At 39.1% G+C, this 27,974-nt stretch overlaps 1 protein-coding gene across 3 annotated transcripts in view; it reads left to right on the plus strand.

Moving 5' to 3' along the window:
- Nucleotides 1–1,529: 1,529 nt before the first annotated feature.
- Nucleotides 1,530–27,974, plus strand: part of CERKL (CERK like autophagy regulator) — a gene marked incomplete at its 5' end in the record, with an annotated part of 57,086 nt that continues 30,641 nt past the window's right edge. The window contains one exon of one of the 3 annotated variants that reach the window (XM_084524843.1): nt 1,530–1,711. Coding sequence is in view for 2 of the 3 variants with exons in the window: in XM_084524841.1 (XP_084380967.1) it covers nt 5,589–5,808 (220 nt within the window). Of the gene's footprint in view, nt 1,712–5,588; nt 5,809–17,696; nt 17,722–27,974 lie in introns of those variants that run through there. The other 2 variants (XM_084524841.1, XM_084524842.1) reach the window with 2 other exon arrangements.

A 27,974-nucleotide genomic window follows, 5' to 3' on the forward strand; every position in this document is an offset into this window, starting at 1 on the left:
ATTTACACTTCAGACTCCATCCCTGCACAACCTTTTCATTCCTTCCTGTTCTTTTCTTTGCAGACATCTGTCCTAAACTAACTTATCCATCTCTACAACTTCAGACCTTCTTTTCCTTATCTGATCTTCATTCTCTCTCCCTGCACCCCCCCTGCCCCTCCCCCTAATGATTTCCTTCTCCTTTTCAGGCATACAGAATAATATGTAGTAACAGTAATGCTCTCTACAGACTGTTGCTACCATTTTTTCTTCAGAAAAAATAATCTATGACTTCATTGACTGTGTAAAAAGCTTGATATTCTGCTTAATATCTCTTCATTGAAGACAAGGAAAATCAACACAACAGAGATGAACTAATGCTGATAGTTCGAATACATTCCTTCTAGAGGAGCAATGCAAGAAGAAGAGCTAATATTTGGGAATTAAAAACTGAAGTATAACTGACTACACACTAAGCCTTTATTGCACAAACAGACACTGTAGCCAGAAAAACACCTGACAAGGACAGGCTGCCAATTTCAGAATTCAGATTTCTCCAGAACAAATCTCTACTAATAGCTGAAACATGCCAGCTACCAGAAGCATACAGTCAAATTCTCCAGATCAGGCAATGGATATTTCCTCACAGCCTCCTCTTATCCCTTCTTAATTTCCATTCCCTACCTTCAGTATCATACCATCCATGAATCAAAAACTGGCTTTACATTTTCTCACCTATTCACCTCATTGCATTTTTCTACTCATTGTCTTGAGGGAGAAGATTTATTTCCCAATAGCTTGCTTTACCCGGTTGCTCTCTTGCAGTAACCACTAGCCTTAATTCCCTCACTTTCTGTTCCTATCTTTCCTCCCTTCACTACATTCTCCTGAAAGAAATTTCTGAGATATCCACTGGTTCTTAGCACAGCAAGAGATGACTTCCTTCATGCAGTGAGGAATGCTGTTAGTTAAGGATCATCTCCCTGTTTTCTGCTGCTTCTTGTCTGAGCCCAGAGGATGTTCCCCCCTTGTGGTTTAGCTGCATGTCCTCAAGGCCAGCACCCTGACACACAGTGTCCCCTCTAGGTCCAGACTGTGGAGAGCCAGCTTTGAGAAACCACAAAGGCCTCCCCTACCTGACAAACAGACTTCATATCCTGGCTTGACCTTGGACTTGCCTTGTCACTACGGACTCCCCTGGTGGCTGCCGGACTGGTACTGGCTGTGTTTGCTGCCACCAGACTTGCCCCCACTGACTCTGCTTCCCAGCTTGATGTTGGACCTGCCTCGAAGCAATGGATGTGCCCAGCCATCTGGGCTTTTGGCTGAACCTGGCTACACATGGCTCTGCTCTCAGGGACATGGGGCTCCTGCCCGACCTGCGGTCTCCCTCGGCTGCCCTTTCTGCTCCTTAGTACTCCTCTGATTTCAGCTTCTAGGGCACTGAGGGCACTAACTAGCCTTAATCACCCTGACCAGCCCCACCTGCAACCTGCCCAAGAGTTATTTAAGCTCAGCTTGGAAGGTTCTCACCCCTTTGCCTCAGACATGCTGTAGGATGCTGGCCTCCAGTTCAGTCACAGCCCTGACTGGTGCCAAGCCCTGCTGGTGCAGAGCCAGGCATGCAGCCTGATGTCCTGCCCTGGCCTCAGCCCTGCCTCTTCACAGCGAGCCTGCCAGTGATCTGTGCTTCAGCTGGTGCTGGCACCCTTGCCTGGGTGGCCTTGCTCAGGTACTGTGTGTTGGCCCCTGCCCAGAACAGCCCCACTGTGCTCACCCTGGGGTCCCCCTGGCTCCCTGTCCCCCAGGAGCAGCTGGCCCTTGCTGTGCCCTGGCAGTGGTCTTGCTTCCCTTCCCGTGGTGCCCTCCTCCTTTCTGCTCTTTCTACTTTTACTTGAGCCATCTGTTTAAAAAAATATAAATGTGTGTTAAGTTTCTAAGGCAGCTCTACTGGCTCTAAAGTAAAATAGAGTAAGGTGGCTTCAAACTAAAGCATTCAACAAAACTGTTTCATGGTATATTGTAAAAATGTATATTTTTCTGTAATTATCACTGGAGAAAAAAAAGCTCTGTCATCATCAGAACTGCCGATGAACTAGATGTCCTTGTGTGCTGTGTAATTAGTCACCCTAAAGCTGAAGGATGTACATGAAATTCAAAGATAGTTACTTTGTCTGGAGAACACCAAATATTTGTAAATACTGGAATGCTTTTGAAGGCTGAAGAGCTGCAAAATTAATTTGAAGGACTCTTATGTCAAATGTATGCAAATGTACTCCTTATTAAGAGGTGCATAGGACTTATTGTGTATCTACATTCTTTTATCTATACTATTTGAATCAAAAGGCACATGAGAGAGCAGACAATAACAAAGCTAGCTGCTTTGAGCAACTTCCAATACCTTCTATATCATCCTTATTCCTTATGTGGAATGTGGTACTTCCAGCTGTCCCTTTCATATTGCCATCAGAAGTACCTGTATGCTCTGCTCCCAAATTCTGTCCATGCTCCAAGATGCAGAACAAACCAAGGCCCTACATGTACATTCAGTGGTGTATACTAGACTGGCATTTGCCTGCCTACTATGCAATTACTGCTACAGGTTTACTGTTTGTCTTGTATCTCTTTTAATCTAAAATGGGAACAGCTCCCAGGATGTTACATGGGATCAGCAATATACACAACCCTCTTAACATGAAAGGATAAGAAAGTTCTACATGTGAAAGTTCTAGTAGTAGTTTTGTAAAAATGGTTCAAATATTGCTGGCCTATTCTGTGGTGTTTTGTTGTTGTTTGTCTTTTTCCAAATTCAATATAACAATTTGAAACCTGTAGTGTTCAAAAAGTAAAATCACAGAATCATCCAGGTTAGAGACTTCCAAGATCATCCAGTCCAACCTCTGACCTAACACTAACAAGTCCTCCACTAAACCATATCACTAAGCTCTACATCTAAATGTCTTTTAAAGACCTCCAGGGATGGTGACACAACCACTTCCCTGGGCAGCCCATTCCAATGCCTAACAATTTTCAGTAAAGAAGTTCTTCCTAATATCCAACCTAAACCTACCCTGGTGAAACTTTAGCCCTTCTCCCCTCATCCTGTCACCAGGCATGTGGGAGAATAGACCAACTCCCACCTTGCTACAGCCTCCTTTAAGGTATCTACAGAGTGCAATAAGGTCACCCTTGAGCCTCCTCTTCTCCAGGCTGAACAATCCCAGCTCCCTCACCTGCTAATCATAAGACTTGTTCTCCGGACCCCTCACCAGCTTTGTTGCCCTTCTCTGGGCTCGCTTAAGCACCTCAGTGTCCTACTTGTAATGATTGGCCGAACACTGAACACTATATTTGAGGTGCGGCCTCACCAGAGCTGAATACAGGGGGACTTGCATATAATAGTATTGACTATGTATAGTAGTGTATAGTATATATGACTTGCATATAATAGCATTTTCTCCAGGAAAAATGGTCTGCCTCCTACTTAAGGGACTGTAGGGACTGAGGACTTTGTTAGTAAACCAAGAGTGACCAGACTTGCACAGTGACAAATCATGGGAGGAACATGCAATTCTCTCAACTGTACTTGTTTGTTTTAATTTACTACCTTTTATTAAGTTACTAAGTGAAAATGTTTCCATTGCCATTACTTGGAGTTTTAGAACTTTCAAAAACATTAGTTGAAGGATGTTGCAACTCCCTTATGAGCTGTAATGGTCTTCCTCTGAGTAGTTTTTTTATGGCTGTAAGAAAGTTATTAGCTCATCCTTTCCTGTACCTTATGATAAATCTAGTGACAATATATAATACTTGTAGATGGGATAAGCTAGTAAATGGTCCCAGAAACAAATACAAATGACAGTAGAGGTTATAAAGAGCATACTGCCTCAAAGTAGATGCAACTAAATCCATTTTTAAATTGTGCCTCCATTTTAATGGTTTAGCTTTCTTTTTAAATTACATGAATGAAAACGTATTAGAGACTACTGATGTCCAAAACAAGATGCAATTTTAATTGAATCATCTACAGCTCTGCCAGTAATAAACTGGTAACGCAAGTGTTTTTTTTTTTTTTTTTCCACTTGCTGCTTTTCCTGCCTTGTAACTCAATCACCTTTAGGTGGAAAAAAATACTATGCAAAACTTTTGTGGTTTGCACATTTTAAATTGTTCATACTTTATCTGATCACTCTGCAGTCAAGATATTTGTATTTCAACAAAGGAAATCTAAGGGATAACGACAAAGTTGTAACAAGACAATTGTTAGCAGCTTTAAGCAATCAGAAGCTTTATGTGATGTGACTCAGACAGGCAGGTTTGTCAGGGCTACTTAATTAAAGCTGAATCAATGGCTTGGTGCAAATTCAAAAGCACTTACAGGTTGTGTATTTAGCAAATGTTCAGAGCATGTTTTAAACTCAAAGTAATAGATGGAAATGAGTATCAAAAACCTGTACCACAATTCTTTAAATGGTCTTCTTGGCTACACAATTAGCACTTGGTACAGGTTTTTATGGAACTATTAACAAAGGCAGCTTTATAGTCATGAAATCCGTTACTGGCTCTGGAGACTTTCAGCTGGTTTGACAGCAGACAGATTTGCCTCTCTCTAACAGTATTTCTCTTCTAGACAGACAACCACTACAAAGAACCTTGGATATCCCAACATAGCTTGAGCTGTTTGTATCACTCATGGTCAACAAAAGGCAGTATTTCTATTTTAATGCTCTACTTCTTGGTTTTATCTTGTCCTATGTATTTGTAATAAGATTACTAAGCTGCTTGTTTAAGTGTATTTTCCCAAGCATTAGTAAGCCAGCATGATATTATACAACTCACAACTAAAAAAAAACCTTGCTGTTTTCCACTGAGTTAAGCCCTGGCAGGCTCAGAAGCACCTTAGAAACTGGGGTTGCTAGAGGAGCTCTAATGTGACTGTCATCAGTGGATCTTAGAGCAGCTGTGAGTAAAGCTGTCACACCTGCAGGCAGTAACATCTATCCTTTACTGAGGGGGTGGGAGTAAAGTAGTGTGTCTCCCTTCCCTGCCTTTAAGTGAGGGGGCCGAGGGATGAGCACTGTCCCACGGGAGGTGCTCCAGGGGTGTGTGTGTGTGTCCCTGAGGCTTTCACTGAGGCCGACACAGTTCTGCTGTGGTGCTGACCTGATTTATCGAAGCCCCCACAGGCAGCACCTGGGAGGCACCTGACCTCTCGTAGCAGGAGAGGGCTGTTACACGTTCCTGTCACTTTTCTAAAGCCAAATGATAGCAATACCGGTGGTAACACAGAAGCAGAAATACTTCTGAGGGGGCTTACATGAACGCGGGCAGCTGGAGCATCTCTGTGGCCCTCCTGAGGGGAGTGAAAGCAGCTGGGCACGAAGAAGCCGGAGGGGGCCGGCTGCGTTAGGGCGCCCGGCAGCCCAATGTCACTCGCTCCGTACCGGAGCGGGACGCGGCCAGGGGCTGCCTCCGACCCGGGACGGCTCCTGACAGGGCCAGGGCCGAGCTTCGTCCCCTGCCGCCCTCCCCTGGGCGGCCCCGCCCGGAGGCGGAGCGGAGCGGGCGCTGCCCTGGCAGCCGGCGGGACGCGGTGGGACGCGGCCGCCATGCTGGGCGCCGCGGGCCCCTTCCTCCGGCCGCAGCGGCGGGCAGGGACCGAGGAGCGGCGGCGCAGGGTGGCCCCGCTGGCGGCGAGCCCCCCGCCGGCCGAGCGGGGAGAGGAGCCGCTCCTCCGGGGCATCTTCGAGATCGGCAAGAGGAGCTGCGACGTGGTGCTGAGCGCCCGGCGGCTGCGCTGGAGCCCCATCGTGCCCGAGAGCCCCGCAGGTGGGACGGGCAGGGGCTGTCGGGCAGGGGCAGGGGGCGAGCCGAGCCGAGCCCGTTGTCGCAGGGCAGGGCATCGGGGCTTCCCGGCACGGGGTTACCGCGAACCGCCGCCTGTAAGGGGGTTCCGAGCTCCTCTTCCCCCTGGGCTTGTCCTGGTGCTTAATAAAAAGAAAGAAATAAAATAGCTCAGAGCGCAACGAGCGGCTTGCACCCGAAGCACCTAATCCTGCAGAGAGCCTGTGCTGCTTAGCGGGTGGTGCAGAAACGCGAGGTGCACGGGGTGTGCCCGTAGCCCCTCCGCAGCCCGGTGAGAGGACTGGGTGCCATCGGCTCGCCCAGGGGTGCCCGGGGGCTTGGGGCGCCTTCCCTGGCCCCGACATGTGACGTGCCCTGAGGGTACAGCGTTGTAGGATGTGGTCAAGTGAAACAAAGTTCGTGCCAAAGCTTAGAAGGAAAGGAACGCTCCCCAAACTTACACAGATAGTCTTTATTTATTTATTTATTTATTTATTTTCTACTGGAAACTCTGAAAACATAGTCACTTTCAAAACTGCGCACGTACTCCTAGCAGTGCCTGTGTACCGCAGTGACCTCCCAGTGCTTACGTGAAGGATAAGTTGAAGCTGTGTTTCAGCAATGCAGTTTCCAGACAGCACAGCTGTGTGCTGTTATGGCTCAGTTAGCTTCTCCAGGCCTAAAACTCCAAGTTCAGTTTAGCATTATTTCTGAAGGATCTTAAAACTTCATACGGGTAAGATGTGGCTCCAGAGCTGTGTGAAAGGCAGTTGTTCCTGTGCTACTGCTGCAGTGGAGTACTCAAATACCCAGAGCTGAGGTTACACTTCATTTCACATAGCATGTAGGGACAGCAGAGCTACTCAAACCAAGCCATGTGGTGCCATGCACAGCTGCTGGCTCTTGGCCTCTGAACAGTGTAACCACATTCATGCTGTGTTGTGCAAAGACACAAATATCTGCTTTTCTGCAGGGCTGTTCAGTTTTTAGTCTGTGCTGATGTTTGTACAGACCTTCCTTTTGTGCAGCCAGTGTGGCAGTTTCAGTAACGCACAACTCTGTAGCCTCTCCTCCTCGCTGTTTGGGACTACCTACAGGTCTCTATGTACATGATCTGAAGTGTAATTTGTGAATTATTTAGTTCCATGTGGAACGCTCTAGTTTGATTGCCATTTTATGTGCTAGCTACTTTAATGTAGCTTGAATTGTCATATATCAGGAACTATAAGTCCATGATTGTTTTTAAATTGTTACCAGTGGTGGATTTTAAGGTACAAACAAGAAAAATGAACTTCAGTAAGCTTCATGCTTACAGGGATGGGAATACATTGTTCTTTTTTTGTTTTTCTATGAAAGGTCAATCCCCCTAAACTGCTACTTTGTGTAAGAACTTTTCAGCCTGAGCTTGCTTACACAGACAAGGGGAGATTTTCCTAGTTCCTGTGAAGTAATAAAGTACTCTGTGTATAAAGTCAAACATATTGCAGATGGCAGAACTAAGCAGCATTGACAAGTTGATGTCAATTATACCAGGATTTGGACTTTTAGTGCACATGCATTAAATAGATGCCAATACCTGAGACTCCTTCCCGTGGGCTGGCACAGCTCTGTGCATGCCTGACTGTCTGTAGATGAGCTCAGTTGTAGCTGAGGATTTCATTGTGCTGAGCTTGCTGCCCTTGCAGGGATGGATCCAGTGGAGGGCTTGTCTGTTTTGCCTTCTATCTTGGATGCTGGAGGCCAGGATGGTATTTGTTTGGCAATTGCTGAGGTCAAATAGGGATTTTGTAATTTGGATGTTTTTTCTCTCCCACATTCTTGTATCTCAGAAGCAATTACTAGGGGGTGTCGTGAGTGTAGGAGTCGTGCTGGTGCTGCAGGAGCTGCCTGTGACTGCCTCATTCTGTGTGACCACGGTGCAGTGGTGCGGTGCATGGCCTGAGCTGTGAAGGTACAAGAGATGGCTGACGGCTGCCTGAACAGCATGTATCACTCTCAGTGGTCCATTCCCCTGGGATTTGCTTTAAGCATACTTTCTCCAGACCAAAAGCTTCATAATGTAATTTACCTTAGGCTCAAAAACATGCTTTGCCAGGTGGCCTGAATTTGACACTAAATGTCTCCTGCTTAGTCCTGTATGTACCAATTCTTCCTGTTTTAGGACAAGACCTTTCTTCTATGGCAGTCAAGTCAGAGGAGTGCCAGGTAGTCTCTTTCTCCTCTCTTCCCTCCCACCTCAGCAGTTTGCCAAGAGTACTCCTGTCTTGATGAAGTCCTTGTTGGTTATCTGCAGTTCTGTTTCCCATTATAAGGCAGCTTGTTCTGCCTTGGCTCTTTCAGCTCAGAGATGCAGCTTAATGTTCCCGAGTACATGACATCTGCTTTCCCTGGGTTTGTTCATGTAAACCCTGACATGAGCACAGTTCTGCCCCACCGCACTGTTTCTGTGGAGCTTTTGGCCAATGTGATTACCCAGCAAACTCCCTTCTTTACTCTCCCCTTGCTTTCTGCAGCAGCTGTCTCCTAGAGGGTTTTTGTTACCTCTCTGCTCCAATAAGAATGATCCATTGCAAGTTTCCTGCATCCTCTGTGATAGCAAAGCCTAGGGCAGAAGCAAGGTCTGGGCCAGTGCCTGAGCCTGGGGCCTGAGGGTGAGGATGCAGGGGATGGTCGAGGGGGCAGCGTGGTACAGGGCCTGGCTGCCCCACCACGAGGCTGCTGTTTGTGCCCGGGGGTGCTCAGCTCAGCCCCTTCTCGCAGCAGCCTGCTGCTCTCTGACACCTGCCAGGTCACTTGCTTTTAATGATGCATTGGATGCTGGGATGAAAAGCAGAGCTTGCAGGCAGCCGTTACTGGTTTTTACTCATTTCTTTCCACGTGGTTTTCCTATGCCATAAAAGTCATCACTGAAGTTAAGGAAAGGCAAGACCTCTCTCTGCGTTCGTAATCCAGCTCAAACTGTAGGGCTTCTGAGTCTGGATGCTGCTGCAAAGCAACAGCGGAGAAAGCTATCCAACCTAAGTGATTCTATGAAAAACAGATCCAAATATTAGCTGTGATTTTTAGAAATTTCCAGGAGATAATACACTTGACAGAATGACAGAAAAAATAATTATTTGCATTTAAGAAGAGATGCTCAGAGTGCAGTATTTTTTCACTGTGGCTAAAGTTTAAAAGCTAAGAAAATATAGGGGATTAGCAGTGGTGGATGTGGGTATTATATATATTTTGGAACAGGTCAGCTTTCTTTATTCTGTTCTTCCAATATGACTTTTTTTTTTTTCTTTTTTTTCCTGTTGAATGTGAATGAGAACTTTAATCCTGATACTTCCTTAAAGCCTGCAGCATCTTTTTGAAGACTTTTCAACTGTGAAACTCAGTGGCAATTGCAGTTTTTCAGCAGATTTCTATCAGATAGGAAACTAGAGGTTGGACTAGGTGATCTTTGGAGGTCTCTTCCAACCTAGACAATTCTGTGAAATGGAATGAGAACAGCACTGACTCAGTTTTTCACCAGTATGGGAAGCATGGAGGCCTTTGATAATTATGAAAAACCTTTTTATAAGTGTAGCTTGTTGTGTGTGCAGTGTACTTGACTCAAAGGTATATGAATCCATTCTCTCAGACTGACAACATGTAGGCTGGACTGAGTAGTTGGGTAATAAACCTGTCAGATAAAAACTTTTTTTTTTTTTTTTTTTTTTTTTTTAATATGAGTAATTGAATACAATATTCTAAATTAATTGACTGACAAGGAAGTAATATCTCTGGAGCAATCACGAGGTCAGCGTATTATTGACTATATATTTTTATCATGAGTTAAAGATCAATGTGTAGTTTATATATAGTATAATCTTCTTGATATGCATTTAAAATAAGAATTTATAAATATTTTATGTAAGTGCAGCAATAAGGAAAAAATCACTGATGTATTGAAACAGTGAAAGAGTTAGCAATAAAGGACTTAAAATTAATTCCGAGTGCATAGTGGCCTGCTGCCAAGGCTATTTAGGAACAGATGTGGGTGAAATAGATACCAATAGTCTGTTTGGGATCTCTAAAGTAAGACATCTGTCAGTCTATTGGTCAGACAGGAATAATGGAAATGGGAACTGGCTGTTACAAAACGTGAATTACCAAAGTTGTACGTTGGTCAAACTGAAAGCTTTTGATTCTCTGCCTGATGTGTAGAGAACATAATTTCTCTAAGTTGCTTATGTATTGTCCAAGTAGGAAAAGGCATAAAAATGCAAAGTATAACTGAGAGTGTGATGTGTATTTATCACATGGATATATGGTTTTAAGATATAAATTGAAGTAAAAAATCATACAGTCTTAAACAATCCCAAAGTGTCTAAACATGAAAGAGACTCAAATCTTTTTCAGGGAAGTCCATAAAATGTATATCCCTTAGGAAGAATGTTAATTTTTAACTTTTTGAAAAAAAAAAAAAAAAAAAAAACCTATTTAAGGAAATTGAGTATATTATCAGTCTCGCAAATACATTTGTTATTTGAGGCTACTTCTAGACATAATGTCTTGATTTTCTGTGTGTCTTTTTTTCCTTTATCAGCCAGTCAGTCTGGGAGAGTCCATGGCTAGCTGTTGGTGGAACAATTTACATTGCTTCATGTTTTCTGCTGTTTTTCCTATACTTCACATGTTTATGCACCTCTCTAAACATGTTAAAAGGGATTAACATACCCTGGACATCTAATAGGGGCTTTTGTATGTATTTTGATTCTCTCTATCCAAAAAGAGCAGATATTGAAATTTTTGTTCCAGAAAATAAGTTTCTTTGCTAGGTCTTGCAAATTGCATTGCTGTGTGTTTGGGTTTACATGCATGTTAAACAGCATGTGTTCATGACTTTCTTCACAGTGTGACGTGAGTTTGAGCTAACAGGATCCCAAAGTCATTCAGCTTTCACATAAGTAATAACTCTTTTTCATGGCATTTAAGTTTTAATAGAAATGTATTTCTGTTGCTGATATTGTGGGTTTTGTTATCGTAGAGCTCCGGTAGCCCATAAAATGGAGAGTTTTCGACTTGCCAAAGGTGGTGGGTTTTCTGTTTATTTTTTCATTCTCCCGTTGCTCTAAGGAATAATTAGGTTTTGCTGTGCTGTTACTGTTGGCAAGGCAAAGCTCAGCTTTCGTCCTTGTTTCCTCCTGCCTGGCGAGCTGAGGTGCCACACAGGTGTGTGGGGGGGCTTTAGGGGCAATGTAGGGGGACACCAGGAAATGGAGGGGAAACCACAGTTGTTGGTCAGCTTGCAGGATCATGCTGTGGGGTACAGGGCCTGGAAATACGGAGCAGGAAAAGCGGAAAAGTCAGAGGAAGCATAATAAAGTGGCGAGGTAAAACGAGGTAGGATGCAAATTCATGTGCTAAAATATTTTTAAAACAAACAAAAAACCAACTTATCAGTTTCCTGTTCAGAGAATAACTGCTAACTCTTTGTGCTTTCTGTGCAAAGGTGTGCATGAGTTAACTGTTTCCTTTGGAAGAATCTGGGCGTATACATTAAAAAAAAAAAAAAAATGTTTATATATTCACCAGTCTTTGATATCCATGCTAATGCTGTTTTGATGTCCGTGGTACAGGGCTAAGTGTCCCTTCTTCATTGGTAACTAAAGTTCTTTTCTAACCATTAAAAACAGTTCACAAATTCCTTTCCTAAGCATAAGTCTTGTACCTCAGTTTCTCAATTGTCCTGTTCTTCAGCCTTCGAGAAATGCTATTTTATCTGCCTTGTTCACATTCTAGATGCTGTTGCAATCTTTTTTTGGTCATCATTTTTATCATATCATCCCCATTTATCCCTATTTATCATATCATCCCCGTTACCAGCTTATCTTGACTTTCAGGTGTAGCTTACTCACATGGCAGCAGTTCTTTCTGATCAGACCACTCAAGTCTGTCTGGAGCACTAGCCACCCCTTCCCAAATGTTTGGACAATGTGTGGTTTCTTTCATGTTGTCCCTCTCATTTAGGAGCAGTGTTCTTTAAATGTCCAAGAAACTACAGAACAATCAGAACTCTGGAAAACATGCCTTAAACTATATATATATATATATATATATATATATATATATATATATTTCTTTTGAGTAATGTCTGCAGTAAATAAATACAAAATCTTACAAATAGCTTGTCCATTCAGACCCCGAGGCCACCACTTGCTTTCTTTGCCTGCAGCTGTTTCTCTCCTTGGTGTGTGTGGAGTGAGGTTCTGGAGTACCTGCATGGAACAGCAGTGGGGATTGTGCTCCCTGATCACGCTGGAATTCAGGATATGATGTTCTTTTGCAGTTTCTTATTTTGTATTTTGACAAAAGATGTGCTTAGATTAAGGCCTTTCTGCCTTTCTTTTGCAAATATGAAACAGAAATAAAGCAGGGAAGTCTGTCCTTATAGGAGTCAAAATAAACAAAACTTAGGAAAACAACTTTTGTTTCATCGTAGATGCCTTGTTAACTACATATATTTATTTAAAAATGTATATTTGTTACATAAAACGAGAACAGCAGGTATCTAATGGCTGTTGTCACTTTTATGCCAAAACAAGCAAACAGGCACTGGAGACAAGGAATCTTTTTTTTTTTTTTTTTTTTTTTTTTTTTTTTTTCTTGCTGTTTCATTTAGGTATACACAACTATATTAGGCCCTGTTTTTAGAGGCATATTTCTATTTCAGTATGTGTGGTACTCTAAGAAATATTTGTATCTTTCTTAGACAATTTATGACCCTAAATAGCTGCAAATCTGTGAGCATAAACCTGAAGGATTGGATAGTCTTTGTGTACCTTAACATTTGTGGATCATGGATCTAATGTTTTCCTTTCAAGAAAATCAGTGGTCTTGGTTTTTATGACTTATGTTGTAACAGTATGTGCAGACAAAAAGCCATAATGTGTTGAGTATCTGATACATGTATTACCATATTGCCATAAGGAACTGCTATTATGTTAGACACCAACTGATTTCATGATAGTGTTGGATTTCTCTCACATATGCTTATGTTTTTGTACAGATGATCCTTTAGGAACATCTGCTAGTTTTGTGGTGGTATCTGCTGTTTCCTTTCAAAATTTGACCTTTTTGTCATTTACTACTGGGACTCCTATAGAATTGCATTACATTGGGATCTTTTTCTAAATTGATTCCTGTTTCACAGACGTTAACTCTCTATTTTTTGATTTAATTGGGTTTCATCATACTCTGGCATGCTATAGAGTTAAGTGCAGCTGTGAAGGTGATAAATCAACCTTTTAATATAGAATTTCATTATTATTTAACTGTATGTCAACTTGAAGTAGATTACTAGAACTTCCCCTTTCCCACTTTTTAGGTGGTCTCAAAAATACTTGTGTGTGCAGACAGTGTGCAAGGACAGCATTTCTCAAACTATTTCACTAGGGAAGAAGTTCTGGAAATCCTTTCGCACAGTTTGGGGACCCTTCCCCTGTTCAGTTAAGCACAGTGATAACAGCTTAGGATCACATCTGCAAGTGAAGCTGAATGAGCGAAGCAGCAAATACAGCTGAAGCTCAGCTGTGGTGTGCCGCTGCAACTGGCAGTGTAGTCATGATCCTGTAAAGGCAGCCTAAACGGGTTCTTAGCCTGTTGGAAGCTCATCCTCTTGGGTGAATAGGCATGCTTTATAATGATCTTTCACATGTAGATGGGTCTGGGTAACTGGATTTTATATAGGTTATGATAAAGAGTTGAAGACAATGTTATTTTCTGTTTACATGGGACTCCAGCTTTTATTATCAAACAGTTTTGCTGTGGCCCTCTGCAGGAAAAAAAAAAAAAAAAAGAAAGAAAAAGAAAAAGAAAAAAAAAAAAGTGTGTTGAACTTGTGTTATTTGGATAAGTGGCTGATTATTTTGCTTCCAATGTATGATGTATGTTTGTATGAGGATAGCATTCACTTTCACATGACACTGTTCATGGTTTTAAAAATTAAATACATGTATGAGACTTAATATTCTGAAAGATAATTAGTCTTCTTGTATTTCTTTGGCTTTGTGTATTGACATGCATTCTCACCTTGTTACACCTTTTCATTCAGAAGTGTATTAATTCCAAAAGTGATTATGAAGCTAGAAGTAATTTACTTCGTATTTTTCAATGACAAATTTACCAGTGGAAAAATAAAGTCAACTCATTTAACATGCAGTTGTCTTTCTTGGTTGAACCTAAAAACCTAATGTATTTTCTTATTATTAAACTGTGAAGATTAAAAATGCACTGCTTCTACTGAATGAGAACCTTTTGCTCCTTGTAATGTCTCAACATTGCTGTTTTGCTATTTGTGCGTCCTTGTGGAGTGATTAAAAATGAGAGGAAAAAAAAATCCAAAAGTCCAGTGGAGAAACAAGAAATGTCCCCCCAACCTGGAATTTTTATGGTGCTAGAATTGCCAACAGTGCCATTTCTTCTTTGGAGAAGAATCCATGCTGTGTTCTCTACAACATACAAATCCCCATTTTTTAGTTAGCTTTCAGGAGTTGTTCATGTCTGATATAGAAAAGTAGTCTATAGGTTTATCTTTTGGGAATGAGTTTGGTGCCTGGAGACGAACACATTTGTTTAAACTCTTGAGCTGTATGTGTATCTTTATCATGCTTGTAAGTGGGAGTGTTTTGAAATGTTTATGTAGGGATTGAGGGTGGGCTTCTGAATTGATTCCTTCCCCATGTTTTCCTAGTGTGTGTCTTTTTAGGATTGAAGAATATCCTGTTTGTTTTTTTTCATAGGTGGGTATTTGTTTTATGATTTTTTTTTCCTTGTGATTTGTATTTGTCATCCTAGCTGAATGTTAACAAGTATTTCTGTGTAGTGTGTATGGTAAATTCCAAATATTGAACAGTATATTATGAATGCTAGAGATTAAAGAAAACAAAATCAAAACACAGATCTTATATCTATGTATGATGATGTAGTTCTTAGAAACTTTGGGATTGATACATTAAATATGTAAGTCCTTAAGTGGCAAAAACCAAGAAGAGGCTTCAAGCCATACTAATTTGAAGGTTTTGTAATGTGATTGCAAGCCAGAGCTTGTAGAATATTGTAAACCACAGTGTTTCATTTTATGTAAAATGGGAGCTCAAAATCCAGAGTGTATTAAAAGTTATTCACATGACCCCAAGATAACTTGTAGAGGTATTAAAAATTATTTTCCAGGCCCACCATTTGCTTTCCTTACATTATAAGGAATTGTTAGTTTTCATTAGTAGTAGCACGGGAGCTCTCTCAAGACAAATATGTTTGCTTGAAAAAGAAAATGCATTTAAAAAATTGTAGGTATGAATTTTCATGTGAGCCTTGCATTATAATAGCCTTTCTCTAAGGATTTGATGGAATAAAATTCTATTTATGTTTAAGGTCTGGTGGCAATTCCTCCCACCTCAGCTTCTCATTCAGTTGTAGATGTAAGAACATATAAAATCTGACATAAGCGTATGGTAACTGGGTTTACCCTGCAGTTCTCTCATCTAGCTTGTGGCTGTTTCCTCACTGTGTGTTGCAATTCTAAACAAATGGTCAGTTCATGAACAGAATTCAGTGCTGAACTCTGAATTTCCCAGCTTTTGTCTGTTCAGGCAGGCTATGTAAGATGGTAGTTACTTAGAGGCTTTTTAGTTTGGAGTAGTTGTCGTAGCTGTCGGTTTGTTTGAACTGTGACCATATATCTCTTCTGTCAGCTCATACACTCAAGTGAGTATAGGAAAGTATGCTTTGCAAAGCTCAGAAAATGCAAAGCAACAGATGTTGTGTGCTGCACTATTATACGTATCCTGGAAACAGAGCTTTACACAGTGCAGACAGTCTTGGAAAAACAAAATTTCACATACAAATGATCATGCTAAGGGTAACAGTAATAAATACTAATGACTAAATATAATGCTGTTTTGCAGATACTGAGTTTGAGTAGTTAAATGCTCATCATTACATTAAAAACACTTATTTGACAGATGTTTAAAAATTGTCTTTATATTTTTTCTGTATTGCTTAGTATAGCAGAAGCAGAATAAGTGAAATATTCTCACTTAAAGTAACATATGAAAATGGCTTTAAAATAAAAGTCAATTGTATTTTGACTTAGATGACAACTCATGTGAATAAAGTAGAAGGAAAATGGAAAAAAAAATTAGATGAGTGGCTGGGATTTTATGTGAAAATAACACGTTTCCTTGGCTGGTCTGTTGAGTGTATTGAATATGGTTCACCAAGAAATTGTTCCTTCCCAGCTCTTCTCACTGGTGCACTGCTCATCGCAGCCCTGCCAGGGAGGGCAGTGAAAGGATCCAGACCTGAGTAGTTCTGGACTTCTCGAGGGCCTGCTCTGCTGCCTCTACAAGGTGAATGTACCTGGGGAAGAGGTAATTAGCAAGGGATCAAAATTGTCATGGCACTAGTCAATAGTACACAGACAGATAGGTGGCTGTAGCTGGTGGTAACTCATGGACTTCAGACTTTGAACTGATCTGTGGTGCTGTGTAGCAATTTCTGCAGTTAGTATGTTCTGGGGTAAGCCCACAAAACCATCAACATGTTCCGATAATCAGGAAAAGATTTTACATAGATATGTATTTTTAACATGGTACTGATTTTTTTGAAGGAAAAAGAATGCTTATGAATATTTCACAAGAAATGCAATGATTCTTGGTCACTTAACAGCAATGTGTTTATTAAATGAGGCTGTGATTAAACTGGGAAGATGCTCCAGGTCCTTTTCTGTTCATACATCTTTTGTGATGGAGGAATAGTAACAACTAAGGGTGTGGGATTTTTTTTTTTTTTTAATGTTTATTTCTTACAGAAGAACAAACAAAACAGCATTTTCTTTGCACTTACATTTGTTGGAGAGTTAATTATTTAAAATATGATGGAAACAAGCAGGTGGTCTTTTTGAAGTTTCATCCTTAGGTTTCATTTTATGGAAACTGCTTGTGGAATGTACCCATAAATTCAGTACTGAGCCAAGAGTGTGATTTATACATACACACTTGTTCGTTTTGCTTAAAGCAGATACTGCTTTTTTTTTGCATTTGCAAGTTTAACAATACTAGTTTGTGCGCAGAAGCAGACTAATGAAATGAACTTACAGTAAAAAGAAAGCTGTCTTTAAATACGTTTCTATTTGTTTTATGTTTCTGGTGTTTGTTTTCTTTCTCTAATGCATGGAGTGAAGGCTGCCTGAAAAGTTCATAGTACCTTTGGTATTAACAGTGTGGTTGGAAAAGGGTATGGAAGGGAAAAAGCTGTCATGGGACAAACACAGAGAAGCAGAAACATTGAGTTTGTATGTTTGTGGACTGTTAAAATAGAAATGGAAAAGCATTTAGATATTGTTGGTCCTGTCCTACAGCACAACTTCAGAGGCATGTCCATTTTACAGATGTGACAGTGAATCAAGAGCTGATACAATTAACAGTAATTACAATACTGTAATGTGTTCATCTCTTATTTAACATCATCCTGATTAAGATCAGGAACTGTTGTTAGACTGCTCCTAGTGTATATAATCAGAAGTTTATTCTGAAGAAAATACCATCTATCACTTAAACTGTTGTATGTATTATTATGTTAAGGATTATTTCTTTTTGGTCTGACAGAGAGGCAGTTGAGATAGGGTGTGGGGGGAGCAGATGGCAATAGCTTTCTACCTTCCAATATAATAAGTCAGGTGTATCAAATAAGAAGAAGCAGGCTCAAAACAAAAGGATGCAGTGAGTACAACAGAACTGTGAAACATAGTGCCAAAGGATATTGGTGATGCTAAAAGATTTTGTGGATTCAGCCGGAGACTGAAGGCCTCATTTGAGAGCTGTTAAATACCTAGAAACCACAGTCAGTTCTGGGTATCCCAAATGAAAACAGGTGGGGAGTAGAAGAGTATTAGAGAGACATAGAAAAAATGCTTGCTCGATTCCTTCTCTTCTCTTACCATCTGCTTATGGCTATGGTTTGACACAGGATACCGGGACAGATGGACTCTTACTCTGAGCTGATATTGCTGGTCTTATGTACCAGAAAACAGCTAAGTTATATTTAAACTATATTTTATGTAAAAGAACACACATCGCTCGTCTGCAACTCTACCTGTATTTGCACTATTAAGCAAGCTTTCTTGGTAGAATTTGTATGTCAGTGTTTGCCTAGCCTCCATCTGCAAGGTACTTATGTTCATAATGAAGACTTTTGTTCTCTGTCAGCCATTTTAGACTCTGAACTTTTCCATCCTTATTGATAACTACATGGTCTATTTTAGAAGAGGGAGATGAGTAAGTGGTGCTGAGAATTTTTCTGAACACTGCTGGAAGTCTTCACCAGGTTTTGGAGTTTTCCAATTCTGAATTACTCTTTTTTTTTTTTTTTTTTTCTTTCTGATCTGTTGTTCCCTATTTGTGTATTTTCTTCAGCAGTAGATGATTTGTTCCCCTCTTGATATGCCTCTTCCTAAGCTGCAGCTACTTAAAGAAATTTACAACAAACTTTTATTTTTATTTTTCCCGTAGAAAGAGCTGTAAAGACTCTAAGATAATCATCATTTGGCTTTGTTGGTTGTGAAAGTAGGCTTTCTGCAAAGAGGGCAGATGTGAGTCATATTTATTGTAATCTATAGCATAAGATCCTGTCAAAGACATCATTACTTGAGTTTTCTTAGTCTCAGTTTTTTTTTGCAAAGGCTGTAGAGTAGCTTGGTTTTAGTGATAGGGGTAGCTAGCTGACGTGTTTCTGAAGTAACGGTGTGGATTAACTAAGCTCTGGCTGAATCCAGTTTGAAGATGCATCTGTTAGTGGCTGCATGGGTACTTTGAATGTGAATCTCTCTCTGATCCTGCAACCATATGCAGGATCTTTATGCTAAGAGTAAAATTTTCAGGATCTCCAAGTGAGATACTTACTTAAACCTTGCAGTGATAGTAGTCCCTGTAGATGTGTGACCATTTGGTATGGTGTTAACATTTCACATTTTGGAGGAGTAAAAATTCATGTTTTTTAATAGAGGTTTGAAAAGTATTTTTGTTATCTGACATGCATGTTTCTCCAACAGCAAGAGCTCATCAGAAATTGAGTATTTTAAGTTCATTAGTGGTATTTCCATTTGATCCTGGTAATTCTTGGTACTCTTTCATGCTGCATTCTTGTGATTCTTTGTGTGATTATTACTTATCTCCCCAAATATATTCAAAAGACTATGAAAATGTCCTTAGGTTTCCATGCTTTGGTACAAATCACCTTTAGTGACTATGATTAGGAATACATATGTAAATGTGGTATGTAGCTACAGTTACAATACCAAAGTTAAGAGTAATAGGTTGAAATGACAAGGAATTTGCCAATTTGCCTAAAAACCATGGGAGATGACTTATTTGAGGTTACCAGCCATGCAAAGATGTGAAGCATAAGTCATGGACTGTTGTGGGGTGTTTTTTGCTTCATTTATTTATTTATTTATTTAGAATTTTTTATTAGTGTCTTTTTTTTTTTTAATTAGTGTCAGTTGATATGCCTGCCTGAAAATGCATACATTTCCGTATGTAACTTAGTATATTAATGCAGTTTGACATAAAAGTGAAAGTTATTTTTATGCTGGTTGTTAATTTTGAATTTCATGGTACTTAATGCTAAAATATTATTCATAAAGCATTTCCTGGATCCTGCTTGTTATTTAAAAATGAATTATCTTATTCAAATTTATGCAGTGCTTATTACACAAATCTAAAGAAAGATGGAGATCTTTAGATTTTTGAGAATCTCGTGATAATTTCAAATAATATTTTAAATAACTTGTTACCAATATTCTTACAGTTCCTGAACAGTGTAACAACATAAAATATTAAAACAACTCAAAGTACCAGCTTCCCCCCCCATAATTTTTTAGTTTATCTTGATTTCCAAAATAACATTGTATATGATTTTCTTACAGTCCAATCAGTTATTCCCCACAATTCATTTTTTTCATTAAAATATTTTATAGAGCTGTTCATATACTTTGCCAGTGTCTTGAGCACATGGTTTGAAATTTAATGAGCATACATTTATTATTTACAATTGTAGTTTAATTTCAACATACGTGTATTATTACGGTGTATATTCAACAGTTCTGCTGCTAAATGAAGTAAGCATATACTTAGCTTGCTGCACAGTTACATGGGCACAGGTGGACATCTTGGTAGTGTGCACCATGCAGTGAAACACATGGCACTACACAACGTGGGGCAAAGAGCACGCAGTTTGAATTAGAAGTCATTTTATGGATACCTTGTAAATTTGTGCTTGTTCATACATGGGCTGTAATTTCTGAAATGGGTGCGCATGTTTTAATGTTGAACATTTGTAATATATGCATCACTCTAATGTAGCTGCCCTCTGTGGAAAGAGGCAGTATTGTATAAGCCTGTTTATGTCAATATTTTAATAATTTATCTTTATAACTACATTTTGTCTATATTTATAGTAGCATTGGCACCCTGTGTACAGAAGATAAAATCAGTGCTGAAAGGAAACTTGCATCCATCTGGAAGCAATAAACTTTTCTAAAAGACTGCACAGTGTTACTTAATCCTGTGATTTCTTACTGTGAGTGAAATTAAGGTTTGGTTCAGTTGTGTCACATCATATTGGTATCAAATCTTTTGTGAGAGCTTTGTCATCATGTTAAGCTACAAACAAAATCTTAGAATTGATGAAGTCTGAGAATGTAATTTCCTCAGTCACAGGATTATGCATCACTGTAAATGTAGCAAATTCCCTGTACTAACAATGACAGTAATACCAGAAAGATTCTAGAGTGTTGTATTTTGAAAGCTTTCTTCTTTGTACAAAGGACTCATTTGTATACTGAAAACTTGACTAAGTATACCTTAAATTTTGTATTGTGTTCTAAGCAATTATTTTTCATACTAAACATATATCATGTTGTATAAAATATATTTTTAATATGCCAAAAATGTTTTGCAAGGTTAATTAGAGTAATATGAACATTTTCACTAAGAGCAAGGGGAAAAATATAAAGATATCTAACTTTATTTTTTTTCTTTGCGTTTCTTTTAAGTCTGTTAAGTCTGGTCTACATGAACAAAATGGGATTCATTCATCCCTTCAGGCAAAGTGGTGTAGTCTTACATTCTTCCTATTCCTATGTGGCAAGTGAGCTGAAGTGAACTGGGGGCGAGAGAAGGGTTTTATGGTTGCCAGAGGATTTTGGTGGTGCTGCTGCCATCTCCTATCCTTGGGCGAGTGTGGAAGGTGCAGGCAGTATGATACAAAGGATGGCTGAGTTTATGAAGAAATCTCCTAGAAAAACAAACTAAAGATCAATGAGCATAAAACCGAACATGTAGCTGTTAATCAATGAGAGGTTCATGGATGAGTTTATCTAGCAGCTGATAGCTGTGCTTCAGTACCTAAAAGCATGAATTGCTAATATGCATTAATTACCAATAGCTTATGGAAGGGAATTGTCTGGTGTTTAGAATGGGATGTGTCTGTTCTTTTTTTTTTTTTTTTTTTTTTTTTTTTTTTTGTTTCTTAAAAAAATGTTAACTTAAAAATCTTTTCAGAAAAGATGAAAATTCAGATATTTGAGGCATGCTGAATTTCCTGAATGTCACTGGTATTTAGCAGTATTGGATGGTTTGTAAATTTGTATTTGAGGCTGAAGCAAATACCTTGCCAGTAAGAGTGCAAGTAGAATTAATTATTAACTTGCAATTGATCAAACCTGGTGATGTCATATGGGCATAAGAGGTGATTTCAATTTTTCATCATTATTTTCTGAAATGGCAGAAGTAATTGTCATGATTATGACACAAATTAGGAGGTACAAAATGGTGTGTATATGTGAGATCTTTCAACAGAGTGTGAAATGAAGCTCATGTTTCCTCTTTGGGGTTTCTTTAGTACCTTTCAGCTCTGCTAGCCTGTTGTATTAAATCACATGTCGTTAGATCCCAGTCTTCTGTTTTATTTCACAGATCTCTCTCTTTTAATTAATTCCATTATATGATAGTGGTGCTAGTGGTCTTTGTAAAACTATCCATTTTATCTGATGCCTGTGTCTGCAGAGGCTTTACGAAAGGATGCAAACTGCATGGACGTTTGTCACACAACTCCTTCCACTTCTTACAGTAAACACCACAGAGTTTCAGGCACTTTGTGAAAGGTTTGCTGCTACTTTTCCAATTGTATTATGAAATTAGGCAGTATGTGGGCCATACTCTTAATGTAAAACGTAGAGCTTTCTATAGTAAATTTATTTTCAGTGACCTCTTTCTTAATGTGATGTTAATGAGAAAATGTAACTATTAAAAAGCAAAGACTTCGCATGTCCCCTCTCAAGTGCATTAGTTTCAGAATGTCTCTCTGCCTCCCTTCCTTTCAGCTACCCCTGTTCTCTACAGCATCATTCCCAGCAGATCTTCTTTGGAGATTATTTTTTCATTTCATAATCTCCTTTAAATCCTTTGTTGGAGAATGATGGGGAAACTTTTCCTTAAGGCGGAGCTTCTTGTCTGAAAAAATGCTAGGTCTTGTGCTAAGTTTTAATCACATAATGGTGGAGCTGTTTTTCGGCTCAGGTCTTTATTCAAGAAACTATTGGGCTTCCTTTCAAACTATGAATTTTGGTGTATTTGCTGACAAAGTTTTACTGTTACCTTGTAGTTTGAGAGGAAGGTGTTTTGCTGCTCATGGAACATGTTGTGAGTGAAAGCTTTGGGGACTGATGTGTACTGAGCCTCATGCAAGAAGGAAGGCCTTAGGATATTTGGAAAGACAAGGATGATTAGTTTTTAAAAGATGTGGTGGAGGGCAGGGATCAGAATCAACTGGTGAAGGAGTCCTGTGGAAAGAGAGGTTTGGAACATGGAGAGAGATGGAAAAGGAGGGGAGAAGGCTGGAGGAAGCAACCAACTGAAGTCATGAGTCAAGGATTCTTGCCTCTGCTTCTTGGACTGCTTTATATTAAACTAGTTGTGCTAAAATACCATGGGAGGGACTTATGGAAGTAGGGACTTTTGAGGTGACTATCCTAATGCATTATGAAAGTATTCTGTCATAACCTTTTTATTTCTAGGAACATTATGCCTGTATGAATATACAGGAATGTACTCCTGGATATACACAGAAATAAAGCATTGTATAGAGAAGAGTGACCTGCTGGCTGGTAATTTCAGCCATGCTTCCTTCTTTGGGGTAACTTTGCTGAACATGAATAGTAAACAATTATCATGATGCCTTTTGCTGCTGTATTAAAATAATGTGTAATTTTTTGCCCAACACACTGTGTCATTATAGACTTAGAGTTTTATTCTGAGTATTATATATATTTTTAATAACACGTAAATAGAGTTCTAAAAAATCAGTGTGCATCTTTTCCAGTTCTTCCTGACTCTTGTTGATGATCTTTGAGGAATTAGCAATTAGAAGTTAATGCGCACAGCATGTTGGCCCAAGCCACACTGACTTCATGCTGATGAAAAGAGACAGTTCCAGTCTTTCCTCCTTCCCTGCTATGTGTATTCTTATGACTTTGAGCCATTTCTGGTTGCAGGACTCGTGTTGAAATGACTGCATTAACTAACTTGTCAGAAGACTAAGCCAGCAAAAAAATAAAATAAAATGGACAATCTATGCTACTTTAGAGAGTTGAATTGACTCAACTTGGTTTTGTCAAGTGCCAGACACAAAACAAAGGCTGGACTACACAGTTGTGGTAGGTGCCTATATTGGAAGGGGGATTAATGGCACGGTGTTGCATTGGCTTGGCAAAATACATCACTTCACCCTGAGATTCTCTAAAGGAGAATGAAAATCGGTTGTTTTCCTGTCAGATGCTTTTAAGCTCAATTTTCTGCCCTGAAGGGTTACAGCTGTTGCTGCAAGTAAATAGGTGGCATTAAAAGATGAAGGTAGTAGCTGCACCCTGCTTTTACTCTCGAGCTCTGGAGGAACTACAATGCATCTCTTCAGTACTTTGTAATACTTCCTGAGCTCCCTAGGAGGTCATTACACACAATCTGGAAAATATTTTTCTAAACTATGGTCTTGGCTGTGTTATGTATCTCTTTATAACACCATTTAAAAGGACTTGAGTAGCACAAAGGTGATCTTAAAAACAAACAAAAAGAAACAGGTCTTCCCCAGCCTGGCCCATGCTTTACCACCTTCTCCCCAGCTCACTGTTCAATATTCTGGCCAAGCAGTAAGTGAAGTTTTGCTTTCTCTGGTTATGAAGGAGAGTAGGAGGCATAATATCGTGTTTTTTTTTTTTGTTCCCCCCACCCCTTCCAAGGTGTTGCATGACTGATCTTTTTTGAAATAGATTGAAAATTCAGATGTTTTGAAAGTAGCTTTTCTGTTTTATGTTTTGTGTATTTAAATTAATATTGAATAGTCTGACGTGAGCTATACAGTGATTCTTAGCTCTTTTGGCAAAAAATGATCATACTTTCACCTTTATAGTTTGCATTGCTAGTCCTTCATAACCAAAGTAGTAGCTGAAAACTCTGGAGTGGTTTCATGAGTCAGTTGCATGGCCCTTACTGCACTGATGGGAAGAATGGGCTCAAGTTAGTACTTGGTGTTTTATACAGAATTTATTTAAAATTATTTATTTAATAATTAATTATTAAATTATTTTAAATTATATTTTTAAAATAAATATTGCTTAGCATAAGTTTGTGAACATATTGTCAAAACCGTTTTCACTTTTCATTCTATTTCCTTTTAAAAAATATATTAATATGACTATATTTTATTGTATATTTGGAATAATAGTGTTGAAAACAGTGTTTATGCTGTGTAAGAAGAACTGCAATAACTACTGTATTTTCTTTGGTATAATCTTGATGGTTTTATTTCTGTTTATCTATTATGTTACACTGTACTCAGGTATAGCAATGAACTATCAATGAAGTAAGCTTGAGAGCCTAATAGGACAAAATGTGTAGTAGTTTTATCTATAGAATCAAGTGGGACTAGGTGAGTTGCCAAAGGTCATACAAAGAATTCATGACCAGGGGAGTAGAATCTTATGTTCCTTATTTCCAAATCTTGTAGTTGAACTATACAGACACCTGACATACATATTTCTCAGATATTTGTTACAGAAATTAAGTCCTCAGATACCACTCCTAGATGTTGGCCCTCTATTGTCAGATAACAGTCTGATAAATGATACGTTGTTGAAGTGTTGGCGCTTGTATTTTAATGACACATTTCTGCAAATTGTTCTGTTTTCTATAGTGCTGTTTTTTTCTTCTGTATGTTTTGATCAATTTTGTTTTAAACATGAGATACTCTATTTGTTTAAAACTTAGTTTAACACTTAATTTTTTATTAAATAAGAGATTAGATTACTGTAAATAGGAAAAAAATGTAGGATAGTCTTTTTTTTTTTTTTTTTTTTTTTTTTTTTTTTTTTTTTGAAAACAGAGAAACAGAGATGGGATAAATTGAGGCATAAAACTTCCTAGAAATTCGTATATCAGGCAGGCCTTTTTTCATGCTGTATTTGGGGAGGAAAAAAAAGTGGACATGTGCAGAAACTGTGAGTACAATTAGCGTCAAGCAGATAAATCCAACTCTAATCCTGTTTACGCTCTACATCAGACAGATGTGCTGAGATTGATTTAGACAAGCTCTTGGCTTATAGTAATTTTTTTTTAAGTGCCATATATTCTGTTTTTGTTAGGTCTTTGTTAAATGTTAAGTGCTGTTAGTTTTACTCTTCCTAACGCCTGTAACCTACTTTATACAGGTTCCCTCTCAGCTCTCATGATGACAGGGTAGCCTGGTAGAAGAGATTATCTTTATTCCTTGTAATTAAATTGACTTTTTTTTTTTTTTTCAGAAGATACAACAATGGGAAGTGGGTACTGAATTAAATAAATAGCATGATATCTAATAGATGTATACTTAAATCTCTTGCAAGAACAGATGGTACCCAATATCTTTCTAAGTAATGTGAGAGGACAGTTAATGTCCTGAAACAGCTAGCAGTAACCAATATGATACTAACAAACTGATTGTGTTTTTTTTTTTTTTTTTAAGTTTAAAGAAGTGTCTAATGCATTATGTACTTTATTTTTAAAGTAAACTTGGTTGTTACTACCTGTTAGAGATATTTCATAATAACATATGCAATATATTTATAAATATACTTATATTTACATATTCATAAATATATAAAATATATACATATAACTCATGGCTTAAATTTTCATCTGAGTTCTTTTTAAAATAAAATTTTACTGTATTTGTGATGATCTTATTTTCAGTAAAAATGGAAGATAAAAAATTGTACAGTAGGCCTAAGGCCTTGCATGAAAACTTTTCAACTGTAGTAAAAATTGCCTGTCCTGATCATATTAACACATTCAATATTTCCTTTACAATGTAAAACTTGAGGATGATGCTTTTGTATGATTCGGTATTCCTGTAGAATCACAGAATCACATAATTGTCTAGGTTGGAAGAGACCTCAAGATCATCTAGTCCAACCTCTGACCTAACACTAACAATCCTCCACTAAACCATATCGTTAAGTTCAACATCTAAACATCTTTTAAAAGACTTCCAGGGATGGTGACTCCACCACTTCCCTGGGCAGCCTGTTCCAATGCCTCACAACCCTTTCAGTGAAGAAGTTCTTCCTAACATCCAACCTAAAACACCCCTGGCGCAACTTTAGCCCATTCCCCCTTGTCCTGTCACCAGGCACGTGGGAGAACAGACCAACCCCCACCTCTCTACAGCCTCCTTTAATGTACTTATAAAGAGCAATAAGGTCGCCCCTGAGCCTCCTTTACTCCACGCTGAACAAGCCCAGCTCCCTCAGCCGCTCCTTGTAGGACTTGTTCTCCAGACCCCTCACCAGCTTCGTTGCCCTTCTCTGGACTCTTTCGAGCACCTCTATATCCTTCTTCTTTATAGTTTATATACTTCTCCAAGCTGTATTTGAAAATGTGTTTCAGTAGAACAGCTGGAATAAAAATACTGTTTTTGAAAATGTAATGCTGCCTAGTAAGAATGGATTATTTTAATTTTCAAAATTTTTATGTGCATCTAAGCAACGCAAGACTTTGACAAATGTAGAGGAAGAGGAAGGTTTAAAAGCAAATAAATATCTGGCTGAAGTAGTAGCATGAAGAGACAAGATGAAATGGGCCTTAGCTGACTGACAACTAAGGTTATATTATGGAAATTGCTAGCAGAAAGAGAGTATTGGAGCAGGCCTTCATTTTATTGTTTCATGCAGGACAAATAGACTAATGTTTGTAATCTATTTACGGTTTGTACGCATAATATTAGCACAACAAAATTAGTGATGCTCTCAGCAAAGCTAATATTCCAAAATGTTACTTAATTTAAAACATTTAAAAAGCAAACCCATTTAGCTTATTTGTACTGGTCTTGGTGAATAACTGCTGGGCAGCTGCTATTATACTTCATATGTCTGCTTACCCAAGTTCCTAAAACACTGTGTGTGTGCTGGAATGTTCAGTGGTCTGTGTGTCTGACAAGTGTTTCTGGAAAAAGATGAGTAGACCTCCCCTTTGAAAATGCTGTTTTTATAGTCAAGATGGGTCTTAAATGGGTCTGTATCTGTAGTTCTAGAAAAGTGATTGGGGATGTTGTGAAGTCTTTCATTTAAGGTCTACAAAGACTCCCCAGGTGTTTTAGAGGAGTGATGTAGAGTTGGTAAGAATCCAGCTCTCTGGTTTGGTGCCTTGGGCTGCAAGGGGCTCTTTATTGGTCTCTATATCACATTGCATCTGCTGTAAACACATAGCAAAGAAAGTTTGCTTTTCCTGTTCAGAATATCTGACTCCTATAAGAATGTTGACTTTTTTCCTTCAGTCTGTGTATTTGAATGGGTTTGGTTTTGAGGAATTGGGTGTTTTACAGCTTAAGAGAGCAGAAAAGGAACAGAATAAGCCTATACCACAGTGGCTTAATTATTACACCTCCAAAAGGCATTTGCAACTAGTGCATGACACCGTCAGCAACCCAGGGATCTGTGTGTATGTCAACCCCAATACAAGAAAGCCTTCATTTCATGTTCCAGCCTGACATAACTCTCTCTGGGGCTGAGGGTTTTGAACTGTCACAAGCACTTTTGA

The sequence above is a fragment of the Aythya ferina genome (genome assembly GCF_964211825.1).
Source record: "Aythya ferina genome assembly, chromosome: 6".
Lineage (NCBI taxonomy): Eukaryota > Metazoa > Chordata > Aves > Anseriformes > Anatidae > Aythya > Aythya ferina.